General features: G+C 44.8%; 1 protein-coding gene and 1 long non-coding RNA gene across 3 annotated transcripts in view; one reads left to right on the top strand and one right to left on the bottom strand.

Annotated features, from left to right (window-relative positions):
• LOC130267443 (uncharacterized) overlaps positions 1 to 7,891 on the top strand; it is a 116,784-nt gene extending 108,893 nt beyond the window's left edge. The window contains exons 2-3 of the long non-coding RNA XR_008843193.1: positions 5,417 to 5,630; positions 7,691 to 7,891. This is a non-coding gene — a long non-coding RNA (uncharacterized LOC130267443). The remainder of the gene's footprint in view (positions 1 to 5,416; positions 5,631 to 7,690) is intronic.
• LOC130267442 (tetraspanin-11-like) overlaps positions 1 to 23,503 on the bottom strand; it is an 81,922-nt gene that overhangs the window by 48,419 nt on the left and 10,000 nt on the right. For both annotated transcript variants that reach the window (XM_056517273.1, XM_056517272.1), the window contains exon 2: positions 7,749 to 7,846. In XM_056517273.1, the coding sequence (XP_056373248.1) occupies positions 7,749 to 7,835 (87 nt within the window). In that variant the 5' untranslated portion in view covers positions 7,836 to 7,846. The remainder of the gene's footprint in view (positions 1 to 7,748; positions 7,847 to 23,503) is intronic.

The following is a 23,503-nucleotide window of genomic DNA, read 5'->3' as shown; positions in this document are numbered from 1 at the left end:
GGTGGTCGCCGCTCGGTGCTGCGCCATTTTATGCTGGGGACGTTAGGGACCCACTCAAAATAGGTGGCCTTGACGTGGCGAGTGGGCTTGTACTTTTTGATCAAAAATGTATACTAACAACCTGTTAGTTTTTGATATTATGCTGAGAAGCAATCAGATCATTATACAAGATTGTAGATGTGCACCATGTCTGTTTTTCTACCCGAATTCACATAATAATTTCTTTACTATAAAAAAATACTTGAGTGTCTTAGATCAATAAACAGTGAACCTACAAATGAAGACTAAAATACAGTTTATTGAAGAAAGTCCCTCTAGGGGAATTCAACATATGGTGCTTAATTTCTTTTACAATGCACTGCAATACTTCTGTATATTGGTGTGTACTGTCATTTTACAGCTCTCTCATCACACCCTGCCTCTCGCTCCTGGCAAAGTGTAAGAGGAGGGCTACCATGGCAGGCAAGGAAGCATTAACTAGGCCCCTGCCCTGGACCCGTAATACTATACTTACCACCCTAGCCATTGATGATCTCCTCTTCATCTCCAGACCAAGTAACACTGTACTTACCACCCTGGCCACTGAAGGTCTCCTTTCCAGCTATAGACCCCATAGAACTATACGTACCATTCTGGCCACTGATTCTCTCCTCCTCAATTCTGGACCCCATAACACTATAGTTATTACCCTGCCCACTGATGGTCTCTTCCTCAGCTCTAGACCACGAAACACTATACTTACTACCCTGGCCAATTATGGCCTATTCTTCAGCTCTGGACCACATAACACTGTACTTACTACCCTGGCCATTGGTGATCTTCTCATCAACTCTGGACCCTTTAAAACTATACTTACTATTTTGGCCACTGATGGTCTCCTCCTCAGCTCCAGACCATGAAACACTATACTTACCACCCTGGATAATCATGGTCTACTCTTCAGCTCTGGACCATGTTACACTGTACTTACCACCATGGCCAATGACGGTCTTCTCTTCAGCTTTGGACCACTTAACACTGTACTTTCTACCCTGGCCAATGATGGTCTCCTCTTTAGCTCCGAACCTTGTAACACCATAGTTGGCTATTAATATTTGGCTCTAACACTATATTCTTACACTTGATCTTTTTCATTCCCCAATCTCCTGGCTCCATGTCCTATTTAAAGGGACACACTGGATTAATCTATTGTCTGAACAATAAAGTTATTGCCAAGTATACTACTGTAGTGTTTTGAGAATTCTGGCCTGGCTTCTGGCCTATTTCCTGACCCTTCTCCTCACCTTCCACCTATTACCTTTGATGACCAAACTCTGCCTCGTGATGCCCTGACCTACTATCAGCTACCTGTGACAATTGAATTATACCTGATGAGATCTCTGCCTGTCTTTTCCAAGCTGGAATAGGGGGCCAGTGTGCCGGTCTTGATATACCACCTAAAGTCTTACTCCTACAGTACCTAAGATGTCTAGGGGCGGAGTACTCCTTTAAATACTTCAGCTGTATAGTCACAACCTGGTGGCCACAACCTGGAGAGTCCCACACTTTCTTGTAAGGGCTTAAGGGTGAAGGTCCACACAATACCTTTGACTACATGTCCTGATGTAGCCCGCCACTACATCTGTTGAATTCCCCGCCATTGCCAGGTAGGCCTTGTGTCGGTCACACATTTCTCGGCAGAATAACAAAGGAACGTAGTAAGAAACGATGATGTAAATTTTTTAGTGTTGACTAAACAGGACGTGCCATGCTGCCTCATACATGCCATATGTGATTTCTTCCATAGTAGAGTTGTTCTACGACTGTAGGGGCCGTTCATAATCAGCCGCTAATATCGCCATAAATAGAGCGAAAATTAGCATAACGACTTGACGAATAATTAATGAGCTGAACCGAAGCCCAGATAAAGTAGGTCAGAACAAGCAGATAAAAAATACAAACTGTTTTCCTAGCCTCAGTCTTAAGTAAGTAGCCCCCATCTTCATTACCAAGTGGAAGAGAAATGCTCCGATTTCCGCTCAAGGTTTTTACATATCCAAATTATTCAGCTGTAATGATTTCAACCTTTATAGCTCTATCTATATAAGAAAACAAAAATGTCCTAAGGAGAGTGTTACAACTAGCGGAGAGATCAGTCTTGTGGTTTGCACGGTTTACTATCGGCCCCATTTGCAGAGTCCCTCGGGGTGTATCTTTCACGAGGCATATTAAATATACATCTACATGGGAACGTGTGAGCTGACCGGCTAGTTTCACAATAATGTTTCTCTGAGCAAACAAAGAGAACGGAATTATAGAAGACATAGGAAGAAAAAAAATCTACATTTTACCGTAGGCTGAAGCGGGAAGACTCTGTGATGAGTATAAGTGCATGCTAATGTAAGCAGGAACAGAAGACGTCAATGTTAAATATTTGCTCACATAATATTCTGCCTAAATACAGGGAAATACGGTGATTTATTCATCTGGACTCCCAATAATGCAGATCTTGTTTAAGCTCTGGATCTTAGTATTCAAATTTAGTCCTCAACCTGGTCCTCAAGGCCCAACAGCAGTCCAGCGTTGGACTTTTTCCCTGTTCTATTCCAATGGAGTAGTGGAATGTAGGTGGACCTTGAGGATTGGGTTGGGGACCACTGCACTACAGCAAGGCATGGAAAGGCATGGTTCATGAATAAAAGAATTACAAAATAGGTACAGCTCCTAATTTATAATGCATAAACAATGTCCCAACAGATTAGAAATTGTCAGCACTGCTATCCCGGAGATAAACGCTCAGTGTGTACAGCAACATACACCTCAGCCCATAAATAAGTCACTGCTTGAATATAATACGGGTAAATGCAGGTAATGGCCAACAGGCCGTCTCACGCTATGACGCGCTTCCTCATGACCTCCAGGTGTGTGTGTGTGTGTATGTATGTATGTATGTATGTATGTATGTTCCAGCATCACGTCCAAATGGCTAAAGATAGTAACATGAAACTTGACCACATGTTACTTATATGTCAACAACAAACAGAATAGGTAATTTAACCCTTACTCACCCCATTTGCCAGGGGCGTTTTTTTTTTTAAAGTCCTATACAAGTCTATGGGAAATATATGTTACTGCATAACTTCCAAACGGCTGGAGATATTTCGATAATACTTGGTCACATGTTACTCCGTATTTATCGGCGTATAACACGCACTTTTTAGGCTAAAATTTTTAGCCTAAAGTCTATGTGCGTGTTATACGCCGATAAGCCGCTGCAGTTCAATGATTTAAAGCGGGCGCTTTAAATCAATGAACTGCAGCGGCTTTGCAGGTGCAGAGACAGCCAGCGCTGCCGGCTTCTCTGCCCCTGCCTGTCCTGGGGTCTAGAGCCCTGCTGCCGGCCCTTCTCTCCCCCTGGCTATCGGCGCCGATAGCCAGGGGGAGAGAAGCGGCGCCAGCAATGGGGCAGCAGCGCCGACAGCCAGGGGGAGAGAAGGGGCAGCGGCATCGGCACCCATTGCCGGCGTCGCTGCCCTGTTGCCTCCCCCCATCTCCGGTTGCATAATTACCTGTTGCCGGGGTCGGGTCCGCACTGCTTCAGGCCTCCGGTGTGCGTCCCCTGCGTCGTTGCTATGCGCTGCACGGCGCGGCGCATGACGTCAGTGCGCCGCGCTGTGCAGTGCAGTGCATAGCAACGACGCAGGGGACGCACACCGGAGGCCTGAAGCAGCGCGGACCCGACCCCGGCAACAGGTAATTATGCAACCGGGGATGGGGGGAGGCAACGGGTGCCACTGCCCCTTCTCTCCCCCTGGCTGTCGGCGCCGGCAATGGGGCTCCGGCACCGATAGTCAGGGGGAGAGAACGGGCAGCGGTGCAGATAGCCAGCGGGAGAGAAGCGGCGGCAGCAGGGCTCTAGACCCCAGGAAAGGCAGGGGGAGAGAAGCGGGCAGCGACGGCCTCTCTCCCCCTGCCTTTCCTGGGGGTGTATCGGGGTATTCACATGCACACACACGCACCCTCATTTTACCATGGATATTTGGGTAAAAAACTTTTTTTACCCAAATATCCTTGGTAAAATGAGGGTGTGTGTTATAGGCCGATAAATGCAGTATATGTCCACAAAAAATATAGGATAGTTAATTTAACCCTAACCTACCCTCATTTGCCAGGTCCAAGGTTTTTGTTTAAGGTCCAAAGCAAATCTATGGGAAATGTATGTTCCCACATAACTTCCGTACGGCTGGAGATATTTCAATAATACCTGGTACACATATTACTTATATGTCAAATAAAAATAAATGATAGTTAAATTAACCCTTACCTACACCCTTATATGAAAGATGGGTTTTTGTTTCAAGTCTCATGCAAGTATATAGGACTTCCAGTACCTTACTCCACAAGCTCCGCTCTGCATCTCCTGGTGAATGTGTCAGTCCGCCTTGCAAGCCACACCCCATCTCAAAAAGACACGCCCACATTTTAAGCCCCACCACTATTATTATCTACCCTTTTTGTGCATCGGCCTGGCTTGCAAATCACGCCCAGTATCACAAAGCCCCGTCCCCTTCCATTTTCAGCTTACACCCCACCTGAGGACAGGATATGAGGTCTGGACATAAGGATGGGATATGAGGTTGGGATATGAGGACGGGATATGAGGATGGGATATAAGGATGGGATATAAGGATGGTATATGAGGTCGGGATATGAAGACGGGATGTGAGGATGGGATATGAGGTCAAGATATGAGGACGGGATATGAGGTTGAGATAGGAGGACGGGAAAGGAGGTTGAGATAGGAGGTCGGGATATGAGGACAGGATATGAGGATGGGATATGAGGTTCAGATATGAGGACGGAATATGGAATATGAGGACCACATAAGAGGTTGGGATAGGAGATAGAGATATGAGGACGGCATATGAGGTCGAGATAGGAGGTCGGGATATGAGGTCGGGATATGAGGACGGGATATGAGGACGGGATATGAGGTCGAAATAGAAGTATGGATAGGAGGTCAGGATATGAGGACGGGATTTGAGGTCGAGATAAAAGGTCGGGATATAAGGATGGGATAGGAGGATGGGATATGAGGTCGGGATATAAGGACGAGATAGGGGGTCAGGATATGAGGTTGAGATATGAGGACGGGATATGAGGTTGAGATATAAGGACGGGATATGAGGTTGAGATATGAGGACGGGATATGAGGTTGGGATATGACAACAAAATATGAGAACGGGATATTAAGTCAAAAGCTTCCTCCTTTGTTGATTTTCCACTGAAGTTAATGGGCTGAGCTGCAACACCAGGAATGACCACTACTAAAAGTATGGAGCTGTATCTGGTAAGCAATTCTGAGCACTGTCCCTCTTTGGGAAAATGTTAAAAATATATATTTTACCTCCTGCCCGCAGCTTCTTTCTTGTTCTAGGTCTCTTGGTGCAGACAACATGGTACACACTGTCTGTACCATGAAGCTATCCCGAAAAGGAAGCAACAGAATATGGAGCCTTGGCTGTCTGGGCATGCTGCAAGTTGTAGTTTTGCGACAGCTGGAGGCACCGTGGTTGAGAAGCATTGCCTTACACTACACTTTTCTGTCCTATTCAAGGTCTATGGACAAGAAGATGACATCCCTTGCAGGTGTTGGTTCTTATTACCGGCTTTATATTAGCAAGACATGGTAGACATACAGGAATATTACTGTAGGGTCAGACTACACAAAGTTTGATTTCAGTCTGTAACCATGGAAACACATAGGTCTGCATAGGTGCTGTATATACACAAAATCATATAATAATTATATAATTATTTTTATTTATAATTCAAGAATAAAAAATATATATATATATATATATATATATATATATATATTTTTTTTTTTTTTTTTTCCCCCCCAATAAAGACTGTTTGGAAATTTGCATTGAAACAAAAAGTGTAAAGGTGGATGTATTACTTTAGGGTCAGACTACCCAGAGTTTGATTGTAGTCTGTAACCATAGAAACACATAGGTCTGCATAGGGGCTGTATATACAAAACCATATGGGTTTTAAATAAAGACTATTTGAAAAGTTGAAATAAAACATAAAAATTGTAAAAGTGGATGTATTACTCTAGGGTCAGACTACACAGGGTTTGATTATAGTCTGTAAATATGGAAACACATAGGTCTGCATGGGAGCTGATGTTTTTTGTCTTTTTTGTTCTAATTTTTTTTTGTTATAAATTGCATTGGAACATAAAAATTGTAATGGTGAACATATTACTCAAGGGTCAGACTACACAGGGATTGATTGTAGTAGTGTTGAGTAGTGTTGAACGGCATAGGCCATATTCGAATTCGCGAATATTCGCGAATATATGGACGAATATTCGGCATATATTCGCATATTCGTAAAATTCTCGTCTCATTTTCGCATATACTAAAATTAACATATGCGAACATTAGCATACTTGAAAATGCGCATATACGAACATTAACATAAGCAAAAATTCGCGTACGCGAAAATCAACACTACACAAGTAAAGAATTCTCATATGCGAAAAATTAACGTATGCGAAACTTAGCGTATGCGAACATTAACATAAGCGAAAATTTGCGTATACGAAAACCAAGTTAAGTAAAAATTTGCATATGTGAACATTAACATAACGTGAGTAAAAATTCTTATATGCGTAAATTTGCATATACGAACATTAGTATAGATGAAAATTCGCATACGCGAAAATTAACATATGCGAACATTTACACAACCGGAAATTCGTATATGCGGCAATTTGAATGTTCGAAAATTCGCACACCAGTCTCACACAGTAGTATTAGAGCCTTCTTTACACCACACAAGCTGGGAGCAGAGAGGGATGATCACTGTGATGTGAAAAAAAAAAACAACGAATATTCGTAATTACGAATATATAGTGCTATATTCGGGAATTCGCGAATATGCTATATTCACGAATAATATTGGCTAGCAACACTAGTGTTGAGCGACATAGGTCATATTCGAATTCGCGAATATTCATCATATATTCGCGAATATTCGCATATTTGTAATATTTCCATTAAATTTTTCGCATATACGAACATTCGCGTATGCGAAAATCAACATATACAAATTAGCATACACGAAAATTTGCATATGCGAAAATTTGCAAGTGTAAATGTTCGTATATGCGAAAATTTGTACACCAGTCTCACACAGTAGTATTAGAGCCTTCTTCACACCACACAAGCTGGAAGCAGAGAGGGGTGATCACTGTGATGTGTACTGTGAAAAAAAAAAACACGAATATTCGTAATTACGAATATATAGTGCTATATTCGCGAATATTCGCGAATATGCGATATTCGCGAATAAAATTCGCATTGAGAATATTCGCGAGCACCACTAGATTGTAGTCTGTAACCATGGAAACATATAGGTCTGCATAGGAGCTCTATATGCAAAACCCTTTATTAATTTATTTATTTATGTATTTATTTACTTTTTTATTATATTTATTTTTAATAAAGACTATTTAGAAAGTTGTATTGGAACCTAAAAACTGTAAAAGTGGATGTATTGGCCTCTGTGAAACCTGAAGCTACTGTGTACAACGACCTGGACGAACTGTGCATTATCATTGAGAACTAAGAGTGTTCTCTAACTTGTTCTTCTATCATACAATGATCGCCTTCATGTTGAACATTTTTTTTCTCTTCAGAAAACATTCCTCATCAAAATCATGGCAGATGAATACAACAATTCAAGTATGAACTTACCCAGAAGAAGAAATTGAAGAGAAAAAGCAGATACTTGACACAGACGGTGCCCCTGTCATCCTTCTCCTCATCCAGAGCATGCCCCATCTCGGCAGAGTCTAAAAATAAGCAGTCGATAACTTACTAACCGCTCGGCTTCTGTAATAAATGCTTCACAGAGATATATTTGCATTTGGTAAACAATTGATTTTCCTGTAGCAACGAGAACCAGTGGAAATCTCTTCTACACCAGATATATGACTTAAAGCAGTGTTATTCCGACCAGGGTTGCAAAACTTCATCTCCTAGCATGTGTGGACGGCCTTCGGAAGAAAATTATGCTAATGAGACTCAAGTAGTCATGTTTATGAGCAGCATCTTGGCTTAGTTACAGCTCCCTGGTCTGTGATTGACAGATGAGATTAGAGGTGATTGACAGCACAGGCATGGCAGACATGACCTTTCTCTTCACTGAAATCTTGCGCAGGCCCAGATGACGCAGTTTCTGGTCTAGCACGAGACTTCAGAGAGCAAAGCGGTGAGGTCAGGTCAGGTCATGCCTGGGCTGTTAAAGGGGTCCTCTTCCAAAAGACATTTTATCCCCTATTCAAACCAGTAGAACCTTCCTCCCTCCCACTTTCCCCCCCTTGATCTCTGGCCCCGCAACCAAGCATTCTGAGCTGGTTCCCAACATTTAGGTGGCTGCGGTCATCACACCCCACCCTCCATTAATGTCTATGAAAGGGGGCAGGATGGTTGTCGACACACGGTTAGACATCTTTTTCCCTGTCCTTTGGAAACCTTGGGTCGGAGAGTACTCTCATATAGGCAGTTATGCTGGCTATATGAGAGTGTACTTTAATGTAATGTAAACATGTAATGTAAGAGAAGTCGTATTCACTAATATGGTTTGATAGAATTTGCATTGTGGAACATTCTAGAGTATCGGTTTAGACCACAGCGGTCTATAGAGATGTCTAGAAAGTAAGGAGGAGTGAGGAGTGCTCTGTTTCCTTTCCTTCTATAGCTAGGTCTCACCCTACTCGGGACCTCATGGAGATAATGTCTGGACTTCAGCAAAGAATCTTATCATACGGGTGTATTCCTAGGTCTTATATGTAAGAATACTAAATATTTTTAAGAGAATTAAGAGAAAGGTATCATCAGAAGCATAAAGGTGTACAAGTACATTGCATTCCTGTAACTTGCAGGGGCTTCAGGCCAGTTCCAGGGTATCGTGGCTAGCACATCATGTATTTGTAAGACCTGCATCCCACAGTGGAAACTGCAGCTCAAGGTTCGTGTGTATTTTATTGGTAAAGATTAGTGAAGAAATTCAGGACAATGTCTTACATCAGCACAAACCTAGAGGAGTGAATAATCCATCTAAAAATGACCACACACATTACTGCAAAAATGGGTGCCTCCTTACATGTGCCATTACACTACTAGAGACTGTACTTCCAAATTTTGACTTATTTTTCCATCAAGTTCCATAAGTAAAGAGCTGTTCTGTTATTCCACCAAAATGTCTCTGATCATGTTATAGTACAACTAACATCATCATCCAAACTTCCATCTGCCAGACACTCCGTCTAGGGTATGCCAAAGATGGGAAAGAGACTACTAGCACCATCAGTACACTCCTCTGCACTGTGTGCCAATCTGGGAAAAGGCCAGAGGTCTTGCGTCTGCTACTGAGATATTGCAATTGGTGACCACAACCACTGCAACTCTTGGCATTCTGCCCAGGTGTCCATTGGCCTCAGAGCCACCTTAGCATTTTTAACAAAAATGGGAATTAAATAACATATCCATTTTTTATATTCCCCATTTATAAACTCCCAATCTCAACACTGTAAACCAAGAAGAGCTCCAAGAGTTAAATCTCTTATTAATAATAGACTCAATTTTGGCATTTTACCTAAAAAAATGGTTCCAGATTGTAACTTGATGGAAAAGAATTACCCAAAGACCATTTCAGCTAATGTATAATTCATCATCGTGAACGATATATATCCAAGAACTGATGCAAGACTCTCTTGTTGGAAACCGGTAGACTATAAAGAAGGTTATTTCAAGAAGTGAAGATCTACATTGTTATTAAAGACCTTGTGTCCCTAAGTGATCTCCAAAAATTTGGAGATTACTATAAAACTCCCAAAAATATGGTGCTGTATCCCAAAGAAGAGGTCTAAACAGAATAGGAGGGATTTACTGAGATAAGATGCTGCCAAGTAAGCAGGACCTTCTCGGGTTGTAGTCTCGAACTGTGGCCCTCTAGATGTATTGCAAAACTTCAACTCCCAGCATGCTATAGAGATGTCTAGAGAGTAAGGAGGAGTGAGGATGGCTCTGTTTCCTTTCCTTCTATAGCTAGGCCTCACCCTACTCGGGACCTCATGGAGATAATGTCTGGACTTCAGCAAAGAATCTTATCATACTGGTGTATTCCTAGGTCTTATCTGTGGGAATACTAAATATTTGTAAGAGAATTAACAGAAAGGTATCATCAGAGGCATAAAGGTGTACAAGTACATTGCATTCCTGGAACCTGCAGGGGCTTCAGGCCAGTTCCAGGGTATTGTGGCTAGCACATCATGTATTTGTAAGACCTGCATCCCATAGTGGAAACTGCAGCTCAAGGTTTGTGAGTATTTTATTGGTAAAGATTAGTGAAGAAATTCAGGACAATGTCTTACATCAGCACAAACCTAGAGGAGTGAATAATCCATCTAAAATCCCTACACACTACAATACTGAAAAAATGGGTGCCTTCTTACATGTGCTATTACTAGTGCTGAGCGTGAATATTCGAAATGTGAAACAGCGAATATTTAGAATATAGTGATATATATTCGTAATGATGAATATTCTTTTTTTTTTTTGAATATGCGAATATTCACGAATATACTAATGCGCGAATATGCAAATATTCACGAATATCACCACTTCCTGTCAGAGGGCACTGATTTTTCCCTTCTTTTAGGTGAAAGATATAATCACGCATGCGCTCTATGCAAATTCAATTATGAATTTTTGCATAAAAAAAACGAACACAGCGAATGTGCTAATTTTGCTAATATAGGACCAATATTTGTCCATATATTTGCAAAATTTCGCAAATTTGAATATGGCCTATGCCGCTCATCACTAGCTATTACACTACTAGAGACTGTACCTCCAAATTTTGACTTATTTTTCCATCAAGTTCCATAAGTAAAGAGCTGTTCTGTTATTCCACCAAAATGTCTCTGGTCATGTTATAGCACAACTAACATCATCATCCATACTTCCATCCGCCAGACACTCCGTCTAGGGTATGCCCAAGATGGGAAAGAGACTACTACCACCATCAGTACACTCCTCTGCACTGTGTGCCAATCTGGGAAAAGGCCAGAGGTCTTGCGTCTGCTACTGAGATATTGCATTTGGTGACCACAACCACTGCAACTCTTGGCATTCTGCCCAGGTGTCCATTGGCCTCAGAGCCACCTTAGCATTTTTAACAAAAATGGGAATTAAATAACATATCCATTTTTCATATTCCAAATTTATAGACTCTCAATACTGTAAACCAAGAGGAGCTCCAAGAGTTAAATCTCTTATTAATAATAGACTCAATTTTGGCATTTTACCTAAAAAATGGTTCCAGATTGTAGCTTGATGGAAAAGAATTACCCAAAGACCATTTCAGCTAATGTATAATTCATCAATGTGATCGATATATATCCAAGAACTGATGCAAGACTCTCTTGTTGGAAACCCGTAGACTCTAAATAAGGTTATTTCATGAAGTGAAGATCTACATTGTTATTAAAGACCTTGTGTCCCTAAGTGATCTCCAAAAATTTGAAGATTACTATAAAACTCCCAAAAATATGGGGCGAATGTACTGAGATAAGATGCTTCCAAGTAAGCAGGACCTTCTCGGGTAGTGGTCTCAAACTGTGGCCCTCTTGATGTTGCAAAACTTAAATTCCCAGCACTGGTCTTTTGATTAGAATACAGCTCATTCGTGTTTTAATGGGTAGGGTGGCTGATGTGTAGGAGAGATGAAAGTGACCTCACACTTACATACAAGGAACTATGGGATGTGTCATTTGAGAGAATGAACTCCAACAGGAAATGCCCAGTTCACAAAAACATAGCCACAGTGTTCTGGTAATCTCACAACATAGCCATTTAGCCCCAAGACAAGCACAGATCCTTCCTAAGCATGTCCATTACTGTCTGGCACGTACGTACTAAAATCACCTAATGGTGGAGAACCCCTTTAACTCCTTAAGGACCCTTGACGTACGCGTACGTCATGACACCCTGGTACTTAAGGACCCATGACGTACGCGTACGTCATGGAGAATTCCGGCCCCCGCCGCGGACCGGGATGCCTGCTTAAATCATTCAGCAGGCATCCCGTGCAAAGGCCCAGGGGGGGTCATCAGACCCCACCATGTCGGCGATCGCGGCAAATCGCAAGTGAATACACACTTGCGATTTGCGCGATTACGGGTCATTACGGGTCTATGGTGACCCGGAATAGGAGGGGGATCGCGGGTGCCCATGACACCCACAATCCCCCTGAAGGAATAGGAGTGAGGTGGCAGAGGTGCCACTCCTCCTATCCCTGCTATTGGTGGTCTAGACGCGACCATCAATAGCAGATCGGGGACGGGGGGGTTAACTTTCATTTTCCCCGTCCTGCCCACCCACAATAGGCGGGGCAGGATGGGGAAACCCGACAGGGACCGGCGCCGAAGATCCACTTACCGATACGGAGGCTGCGGGCGACGGAGATCGGCGGGCTGCGATGGAGATCGGTAGGCGGCGTCATGCGGCTTGATCCTACGGAAGCCGGTGAGTTGCCTAGCGACATCTGGAGGGTACAGTCTGAGACCACTAGATAGTGGTCTCTAACTGAAGCCCTCCAGATGTTGCAAAACTACAACTCCCAGCATGCCCAGACAGCTGTTTGGGCATGCTGGAATATGTCGTTTTGCAACAGCTGGAGGGCTACAGTTTGAGATCACTATCTAGTGGTCTCTAAACTGTATCCCTCCAGATCTTGCAAAACTACAACTCCTAGCATGCCCAAACAGCTGTTTGCTATCCGGGCAGGCTGGGATTTGTAGTTTTGCAACATCTGGAGGGTGACACTTTGCAGTGGTCTCTAAAACTGTAGCCCTCCAGATGTTGCAAAACTGCAAATCCCAGCATGCCCAAACAGCTGTCTCAGCATGCTGGGAGTTGTAGTTGCGTACCTCCAGCTGTTGCATAACTACATCTCCCAGCATGCCCTTTGGTGATCAGTACATGCTGGGAGTTGTAGTTTTGCAACAGCTGGAGGCACACTGGTTGGAAAATACTGAGTTAGATAACAGAACCTAACTGAAGGTTTTCCAACCAGTGTGCCTCCAGCTGTTGAAAAACTTTAACTCCCAGCATGCACGGTCTGTCAGCACATGCTGGGAGTTGTAGTTTTGAAACAGCTGGAGGTTTCCCCCCCCCCTGTGAACGTAAAGGGTACATTCACACGGGCAGGTTTACAGTAAGTTTCTTGCTTCAAGTTTGGGCTGCGGCAAATTTTTCGCCACAGCGCAAACTCCTAGCGGGAAACTCACTGTAACCCGCCAGTGCGAACGTACCCTAAAAACACTACACTACACTAACACATAATAAAGGGTAAAACACTACATATACACCCCCTTACACTGTCCCCCCCAATAAAAATTAAAAACGTATTGTATGGCAGTGTTTCCAAAACGGAGCCTCCAGCTGTTACAAAACAACAACTCCCAGCATTTCCGGACAGCCACTGACTGTCCAGGCATGCTGGGAGTTTAGCAACAGCTGGAGGCACCCTTTTTGGGAATCACGGGCGTAGAATACCCCTATGTCCACCCCTATGTTCACCCCTGTCGTATTTCAAGGAAACAGTTTAGGGCCACATATTGGGTATCTCCGTACTCGGGAGAAATTGCACTACAAATTTTGGGGGTCTTTTTCTCCTTTTACCCCTTAAGAAAAGGAAAAGTTGGGGTTACACCAGCTTGTTAGTGTAAAAAATTTTACATTAACATGCTAGTGTTGCCCCATACTTTTTATTTTCACAAGCGTTAAAAGGAAAAAAAGACCCCCCAAATTTGTAACACAATTTCTTCTGAGTACAGAAATACCCCATATGTGGTCTTAAAATGCTCTGCGGGCGCACAACAAGGCTCAGGAGTGAGAGCGCACCATGTACACATGAGGCCTAAATTGGTGATTTGCACAGGGGTGGCTGATTTTACAGCGGTTCTGAAATAAACGCAAAAAAATAAATACCCACATGTGACCCCATTTTGGAAACTACACCCCTCACGTAATGTAATAAGGGGTACAGTGAGCATTTACGCCCCACAGGTGTCTGACAGATTTTTAGAACAGTGGTCCGTGAAAATGAAAAATGTAATTTTTTATTTGCACAGCCCACTGTTCCAAAGATCTGTCAAATGCCAGTGGGGTGTAAATACTCACTGCACCCCTTATTAAATTCTGTGAGGGGTGTAGTTTCCAAAATAGGGTCACATGTGTGGGGGGGTGTCCACTGTTCTGGCACCACGGGGGGGGGCTTTATAAACGCACATGACCCCTGACTTTCCAAACCATTTTTTTATTAGTAATGTTAGTTTTATTGTATTTTTAATAATTGTAAGTGTTTTATCACCTGACCTTTGGGTTTTCGTAATGTTCAGTATCCGTTTATGTTTGTGCTCCACCATCCGCAGGAAGTGACGTCTCCGGGAACGCATGGGGGAGTCATGTGATCGGTAGTCCGTCACATGCTACGCGATGCCGCCAGGAAGACGCTACATGCGAAGACCCAGGGTGAAGGTATTTAAACTGTTTGTATTATATATACTATATGCCTGATGAACAAGGTGGCGTAAGCCGATAATACCTCAGAAACGCGTCGCATCTGTACATTAAAATACGATAAGAAGAATCTCGTAGTTGGTTCAGTGGTCTGCTCATCTTGGTCCGGAACCGGTCAGTCACATGGGTGGATGCCTACGATTGTTATGATCGCGAGTCTGTGTGTTATGCCTACGAGGAGGGGGGATATGTTTTGAAACAACACATCCCCCCACTGTGGAGTAAGTCTATATCTATATGACTCTATATATGGTAGTTCCAATACTTCTCTGAGCGCTTGGGAAAATGTTCTTCTTTTTTTTTTATATATAATACCCATTACGGATTTACCTGAGGTATATCTGGATACCCCTGAGATCTCCTATATGGATACCGACTCGGTGGAGGAGTGACAATATATTGAATATACGTGAATGTGGCTCTGGAGTTGTTTGTGGTGGTTCTCTTATTATAGAGATCACCACCTACACCAGGTGAGTCACAATTTTTATTCCTCTCTCTCTCCCTGTTTTCACTGTTTTGTGGAATCTGGTTGTTTGATAGCAGTGCTCCCTGTTTTTTCTATATTTCTTCTTAAATTGGAATAAGTTTCTATGGGCAACCAAGAGTTTTAAGATAGATTTAAAGATTAGTCCCATTGGGGTATATTTCTAAAACTGTCTAAAAGAAAAACTAAAAGCAACCAATCACAGCACAGCTTTCATTTTTTTGAGACTGGTTGCTATAGGCAACAGATCTCCATAGTTTTCAGAGGCCACCTATGGTCTTCTATTGTTGATAGCCATACCAGACACAGTTGTATTAGTGCTATATGCTCTACTAGACCATACAGAATAGTATAATATTGGACTTTTCAGGTTTCAGGTTCATTTTGTGTCCAATCTGATTGTCAGATGCGTTCCGGGCTCAGATGCTGATTCAGAAGTGCTCTGTAAATGCTCACTCAAAGTATGTACAGGAGCAGGGGCTACTGTCAAAGGCAGGAGACCCTGCTTAAGTAGAGTCTGACAGGAGACCCTGCTTCTGTAGAGTCTGACAGGTGACCCTGGTTCTGTAGATTCTGTCAGGAGACCCTGCTTCTCTAGAGTCTGACATGTGACCCTGCTTCTGTAGAGTCTGGCAGGAGACCCTGCTTCTGTAGAGTCTGACAGATGACCCTGCTTCTGTAGAGTCTGGCAGGAGACCCTGCTTCTGTAGAGTCTGACAGGTGACCCTGCTTCTTTAGAATACACTGAATGGATGGTTCAGGTGCAGAGCACTCAACCTAAGAGCACGGACAAAACAAATTTGAAAAAATCTCAAGTTTGTATTCTAACTAATCCAATTTTTTGTCAAATTCAAATTTTTTAATTCAAATTTTGCATTCTTATTGAATTGATTCTTTATTTCCATACAAAAGACGTATATTCAGTAAGATCTAAAGGGTGGTTTGTGAAGCATCCAATAAACAATAGGCCTTAGTAAAGTCACTTCCACATGGGGTCGACCTCTTCTGGACCTTTGGGATTCATTATTGTGTTAGCATTTGAGCCTTTGGGAGGTTCCTCTCGTACTCTGATGGGCCAGCCTGACCTTGTAGGAGAAGATTGTGTAAGACAAGATGACAGCTCCTTTGTGATAGAAGAAAGAGCATTGCAGCACAGTGTAATGATGTGATTCTCCTTCGGTACAGCTATGGGGGTCACACGCGCCTCTCTATAAAAGGAAGATCACTCATACAACCCACTTTATCTATATGATCATCTTTGCACTTGTGAAGGATCTTTGTCTGTGTAACTATCTTGAATCCTAATACATGGAGAGGAGAAGAAAGCCTCTGTTGACCTGAATTTGGCGCGTCTTCAGCGGCTAAATTACCTATTCTTAAGCTGTGAAAGGAAGCTGAAAGCAAATAACACATTCAATTCAGAGTTCTTTTCTACTTAAATTACCACATCTGTGTGCAATTCCCACTCACCTCATGGTGAATTGCAATTTTAATAAGTCGTGAACTCAATAAGTGTTTTCTGCCTGGCAATATACATCCGAGCGGAAAGTGAGCGGCCCATCTGAAACTTTGTTACGTGGTAATGTATTTCCAATTTATTGGCTGAAAATGAACTGGAAGGGTATTTCTTCCTCCTCAATTTCTTCACTTGATAAGAAAGAAATGGCTTTAGGGTCTGATTAAATATTCTTGGTAAATATAAGCGTTTACACACAGACATAACTTTAAAGGGGAAAAGAAAAAATCCCTGTTAAGCATGACCCCGTAGCTCCTCCGCCACCTGGTCTTCCTAAGTCCTACCACAGCTACGCGGACGTCTTTTGCAAGAAACAAGCCGAGCTTCTTCCACCCCATAGCCCCTATGATTGCCCAATCGACTTGTTGCCGGGTACTACACCCCCTCGGGGTAGAATCTACCCACTCTCTCAACCAGAGACTCTCGCCATGACGGACTACATTCATGAAAACTTGCAGAGAGGATGCATTAGGAAGTCCTCCTCTCCCGCAGGAGCCGTTTTTTTCTTTGTGGCTAAAAGGGACGGTTCCCTCCGTCCGTGCATCGATTACAGAGGCCTAAACAAGATCACCATTAAGAACCGGTATCCTCTTCCACTCATTTCTGAGCTCTTCGATCGACTTCGAGGTGCCAAGATTTTCACCAAATTGGATCTGAGAGGAGCCTACAACTTGATCCGAATTAGAGAGGGAGACGAGTGGAAGACCGCCTTCAACACGCGGGATGGCCATTTCGAATATCTGGTGATGCCCTTCGTGTTCGTATACCTTGACGACATTCTCATTTTCTCCCCAAACCTTGATCTACACCGGGTACATGTACACCAAGTTCTGTCTCACCTCAGAAAAAAACGCCTCTACGCTAAGATCGAGAAGTGCCTCTTCGAGCAGTCCAGTCTGCCCTTCCTAGGGTACATAATCTCCACCCAGGGCTTACGGATGGACCTGGCTAAGCTCTCCGCGGTCCTGGACTGGCCATGCCCCTCTGGACTTCGTGCAATTCAAAGATTTTTGGGTTTCGCCAATTATTACAGGCAATTCATTCCGCACTACTCTACCCTGGTGTCTCCTATTGTGGCCTTGACCAAGAAAGGGGCAGGTCCAAAATCCTGGCCTTCTCAGGCTGAAGAGGCCTTCCAGTCTCTGAAGGTCGCCTTCGCCGCACCTGTGCTTTCCAGACCTGACCCCGCTAAGCCCTTTTCTTTGGAAGTGGATGCCTTTTCCATAGGAGCCAGAGCTGTTCTCACCCAGAAATCATCTAAGGGCAAGACCTTAACTTGCGGTTATTTCTCTAAGACCTTCACCCCAGCCGAGAGAAACTATTCCATTGGAGACAGGGAGTTGTTGGCCATCAAATTGGCACTCGAAGAGTGGAGGCATCTTCTCGAGGGCTCCATTCTTCCTTTTTGCATTTACACGGACCACAAAAATCTTGCCTATCTCCAGTCCGCACAGAGGCTCAACCCACGACAAGCTCGTTGGTCCCTGTTCTTTGCTCGCTTCAACTTTGAGATCCACTTCCGTCCAGCTAGCAAGAACATCAGGGCAGATGCCCTCTCCCGCTCTTTTGATGTAGTGGTTGAAGAGGTTACTCCACAACATATAATTCCACCTGAGCGCCTTATTGCCGTGGCACCTGTGGATCTTTGTCTTCTCCCTCCGGGCAAATCCTATGTACCTCCTAGCCAACAGATGGAAGTCCTTAAGTGGGGGCACTCTTCCTTGCCAAAAGGTATCCACAGGTGTCCAAAAGACCCTTCAACTTATCTCCCAAAGATATTGGTGGCCCAATATGGCTAAGGATGTGTTCGAGTTTGTTCAAGTCTGCGCACGGGACAAGTCGCCTCGTCAGAAGCCGGCTGGGCTGCTCCAACCTCTTACTGTTCCTGAGACCCCATGGTCTCACATCGCCATGGACTTTGTGACTGACCATCCTCCTTCCCAGGGTATGACGGTCATTTGGGTCGTTGTTGACCGTTTCTCTAAAATGGCACACTTTTTACCCCTACTGGGATTACCTTCTGCGCCTCTGCTGGCAAAACATTTTTTCCTGCACATTTTTCGCCTTCATGGTCTTCCTCTGCATATTGTTTCTGATCGTAGGGTGCAATTTGTTTCTAAATTCTGGAGAGCTCTGTGTGGACGGTTCAAAGTGAAATTAGATTTCTCATCCTCTCATCACCCCCAAACTAACGGCCAAGTGGAACGCGTAAACCAAGTCTTGGGGGAATATCTACGCCATTTTGTATGCTCATGTCATGATGATTGGGCTGATCTTCTTCCTTGGGTGGAATTCTCCTACAACTACAGGAACTCCTCCGCCTCCAACAAATCACCGTTTTTCGTGGTCTACAGTCGCCATCCTCTGCCCCCTCTGCCGTTGTCTTCCTCTTCTGTTCCTGCAGTTGATGGGCTCATCCAGGATTTTTCCTCCATTTGGCGAGAGACTGGCACCGCTCTTCTTAAATCCTCGGCCCGCATGAAATCCCAAGCAGACAAGAAACGCAGGGCTCCTCCAGGATTTTCTCCAGGTGACAGAGTGTGGCTCTCGAGCATCAGTGTCAGCGCAAACTATCCGTTGACATGTAAATTAAATGAAATGCTATGGCAGAACCCAGGAGGACCCCACTGTTGACACAGAGACATAAAAAAGCAAGACTACATTCTGCCAAAATGAACTTGAGTAAGCCAAAATCCTTTTGGGAAAACGTCTTCTGGACAGATGAGTCCAAGATAGAGCTTTTTGGTGAAGCACATCATTCTGCTGTTTACCGAAAACGGAATGAGGCCTACAAAGAAAAGAACACAGTACCTACAGTGAGATATGGGGGAGGTTCAATGATGTTTTGGGGTTGTTTTGCTGCCTCTAGCACTTGGTGTCTTGAATGTGTACAAGGCATCATGAAATCTGAGGATTACCAATGGATTTTGGGTCGCACTGTACAGCCCAGTGTCAGAAAGCTGGGTTTATGTCTGAGATCTTGGGTCTTCCAGCAGGACAATGACCCCAAACATATGTCAAAAAGCCCCCAGAAATGGATGGCAACAAAGCGCGGAGAGTTCTGAAGTGGCAGCAATGAGTCCAGATCTAAATCCCATTGAAAACCTGTGGAGAGATCTTAAAATTGCTGTTGGGAAAAGGCGCCTTCCAATAAGAGAGACCTGGAGCAGTTTGTAAGGGAAGAGTGATCCAACATTCAGGCTGAGAGGTGTGAGAAGCTTATTGATGGTTATAGGAAGCCACTGATTTCAGTTATTTTTTCCAAAGGGTGTGCAACCAAATATTAATGTCACGATGCCGGCTGGCAGGAGGTGGAGCCTCTGTGCCAGAGAGGGATTGGCGTGGACCGTGCTAGTGGACCGGTTCTAAGTCACTACTGGTATTCACCAGAGCCCGCCGCAAAGCGGGATGGTCTTGCTGCGGCGGTAGTGACCAGGTCGTATCCACTAGCAACGGCTCAACCTCTCTGACTGCTGAAGATAGGCGCGGTACAAGGGAGTAGACAGAAGCAAGGTCGGACGTAGCAGAAGGTCGGGGCAGGCAGCAAGGATCGTAGTCAGGGGCAACGGCAGGAGGTCTGGAACACAGGCTAGGAACACACAAGGGAACGCTTTCACTAGGCACAAGGGCAACAAGATCCGGCGAGGGAGTGCAGGGGAAGTGAGGTATATATATGGAGTGCACAGGTGAACACACTAATTAGAACCACTGCGCCAATCAGCGGCGCAGTGGCCCTTTAAATCGCAGAGACCCGGCGCGCGCGCGCCCTAGGGAGCGGGGCCGCGCGCGCCGAGACAGGACCGACGGAGAGCGAGTCAGGTACGGGAGCCGGGGTGCGCATCGCGAGCGGGCGCCACCCGCATCGCGAATCGCATCCCGGCTGGAGGTAGTATCGCAGCGCACCCGGTCAGTGGATGTGACCGGGGCGCTGCAGTAACGAGAGTGTAGCGAGCGCTCCGGGGAGGAGCGGGGACCCGGAGCGCTCGGCGTAACAGTACCCCCCCCCTTGGGTCTCCCCCTCTTCTTTGAGCCTGAGAACCTGAGGACCAGACTTTTATCTAGGATATTGTCCTCAGGTTCCCAGGATCTCTCTTCAGGACCACAGCCCTCCCAGTCAACCAAAAAAAAGGTTTTCCCTCTGACCTTTTTGGAGGCCAGTATCTCCGTTACAGGAAAGGTGTCCGAAGAACCGGAGACAGGAGTGGGAGAAATAAGTTTAGGAGAGAAACGGTTGAGGATGAGTGGTTTAAGAAGAGAGACATGAAAGGCATTAGGAATACGAAGAGAAGGAGGAAGAAGAAGTTTGTAAGAGACAGGATTAATCTGGCACAAAACTTTGAAAGGACCAAGATAGCGTGGTCCCAATTTGTAGCTGGGAACACGGAAGCGGACATATTTAGCGGAGAGCCATACCTTGTCTCCGGGAGAAAAAATGGGGGGAGATCTTCTTTTCTTATCAGCAAACTTCTTCATGCGTGATGAAGCCTGTAAGAGAGAATTTTGGGTCTCTTTCCATATGGTGGAAAGATCACGAGTTATTTCATCCACAGCGGGCAAGCCAGAGGGCAAGGGAGTAAGGAGGGGGGGAAGAGGGTGACGGCCGTACACCACGAAAAATTGGGATTTGGAAGAAGATTCAGAGACTCTGAAGTTATACGAGAATTCGGCCCATGGTAGAAGATCTGCCCAGTCATCCTGGCGGGAGGAAACAAAATGCCGTAAATAATCACCCAGGACCTGGTTAATTCTTTCTACTTGCCCATTGGATTGAGGATGATAAGCAGAAGAAAAGTTTAATTTAATCTTGAGTTGTTTACAGAGAGCCCTCCAGAATTTTGACACGAATTGGACGCCTCTATCCGAGACGATCTGCGTGGGCAACCCGTGAAGACGAAAAATGTGTACAAAAAATTGTTTTGCCAACTGAGGCGCTGAAGGAAGACCAGGAAGAGGAATAAAATGTGCCATCTTGGAAAATCGATCAACGACCACCCAAACAACAGTGTTGCCACGGGATGGGGGTAAGTCTGTAAAAAAGTCCATACCAATCAGAGACCAAGGCTGTTCGGGGACAGGCAGAGGGTGAAGGAGACCAGCAGGCTTCTGGCGAGGAGTCTTGTCCCGGGCACAGACAGTGCAGGCCCGCACAAAATCAACAACATCCGTCTCCAGAGTCGGCCACCAATAGAAACGAGAGATGAGTTGCACGGATTTCTTGATGCCCGCATGGCCTGCGAGATGGGAGGAGTGACCCCATTTGAGGATTCCGAGGCGTTGGCGTGGAGAGACGAAGGTCTTCCCTGGAGGAGTTTGCCTGATGGAGGCTGGAGAAGTGGAGATCAGGCAGTCAGGAGGAATGATGTGTTGCGGAGAGAGCTCTACTTCCGAGGCATCCGAGGAACGAGAGAGGGCATCGGCCCTGATGTTCTTATCGGCAGGGCGAAAGTGAATTTCAAAATTAAACAGGGCAAAGAACAGAGACCACCTGGCCTGGCGAGGATTCAGCCGTTGGGCAGACTGGAGATAGGAGAGATTCTTGTGATCGGTGTAAATAATAACTGGAAATTTAGATCCCTCCAGCAGATGCCTCCATTCCTCAAGTGCTAATTTAATGGCCAGTAGCTCTCGATCCCCGATGGAGTAGTTCCTCTCCGCCGGAGAGAAGGTCCTAGAAAAAAAACCACAGGTAACAGCATGCCCGGAAGAATTTTTTTGTAGAAGAACCGCTCCAGCTCCTACTGAGGAGGCATCAACCTCAAATAGGAAGGGTTTAGATGGGTCAGGTCTGGAGAGCACGGGAGCAGAAGAAAAGGCCGACTTGAGCCGTTTAAAGGCGTCTTCCGCTTGAGGAGACCAGGACTTAGGATTGGCATTCTTCTTGGTTAAAGCCACGATAGGAGCCACAATGGTGGAAAAATGTGGAATAAATTGTCTGTAATAATTGGCGAACCCCAAAAAACGTTGGATAGCACGGAGTCCGGAGGGGCGTGGCCAATCTAAGACGGCAGAGAGTTTGTCTGGATCCATTTGTAGTCCCTGGCCAGAGACCAAGTATCCTAGGAAAGGAAGAGATTGACATTCAAACAGACATTTCTCCATTTTGGCATACAGTTGATTGTCACGAAGTCTCTGAAGAACCATGCGGACATGCTGGCGGTGTTCTTCTAGGTTGGCAGAAAAAATCAGAATATCGTCCAGATACACAACAACACAGGAATATAAGAGATCACAAAAAATTTCATTAACAAAGTCTTGGAAGACGGCAGGGGCGTTGCACAGGCCAAAGGGCATGACCAGATACTCAAAGTGTCCATCTCTAGTGTTAAATGCCGTTTTCCATTCATCCCCCTCCCTGATGCGGATGAGATTATAAGCACCTCTTAAGTCCAGTTTGGTAAAGATGTGGGCACCTTGGAGGCGATCAAAGAGTTCAGAGATAAGAGGTAGAGGGTAGCGGTTCTTTACCGTGATTTTATTAAGACCGCGGTAGTCAATGCAAGGACGTAGGGAGCCATCTTTTTTGGACACAAAGAAAAATCCAGCTCCGGCAGGAGAGGAGGATTTGCGGATAAACCCCTTTTTTAAATTTTCCTGGATGTACTCAGACATAGCAAGAGTCTCCGGGGCGGACAGAGGATAAATTCTGCCCCGGGGTGGAGTAGTGCCCGGGAGGAGGTCAATAGGACAGTCATAAGGCCTGTGAGGAGGTAGAGTCTCAGCTTGTTTTTTGCAAAACACATCAGCAAAGTCCATATAGGCCTTAGGGAGACCGGTTACAGGGGGAACCACAGGGTCACGGCAGGGAGTACTGGGAACCGGTTTAAGGCAGTCCTTGAAACAAGAGATACCCCAGCTCTT

The sequence above is a fragment of the Hyla sarda genome, chromosome 4, assembly GCF_029499605.1.
Source record: "Hyla sarda isolate aHylSar1 chromosome 4, aHylSar1.hap1, whole genome shotgun sequence".
Taxonomy (NCBI): Eukaryota; Metazoa; Chordata; class Amphibia; order Anura; family Hylidae; genus Hyla; species Hyla sarda.
Note: the sequence above shows the minus strand (reverse complement) of the source record. Positions and strands in the feature narration are given on the sequence as shown.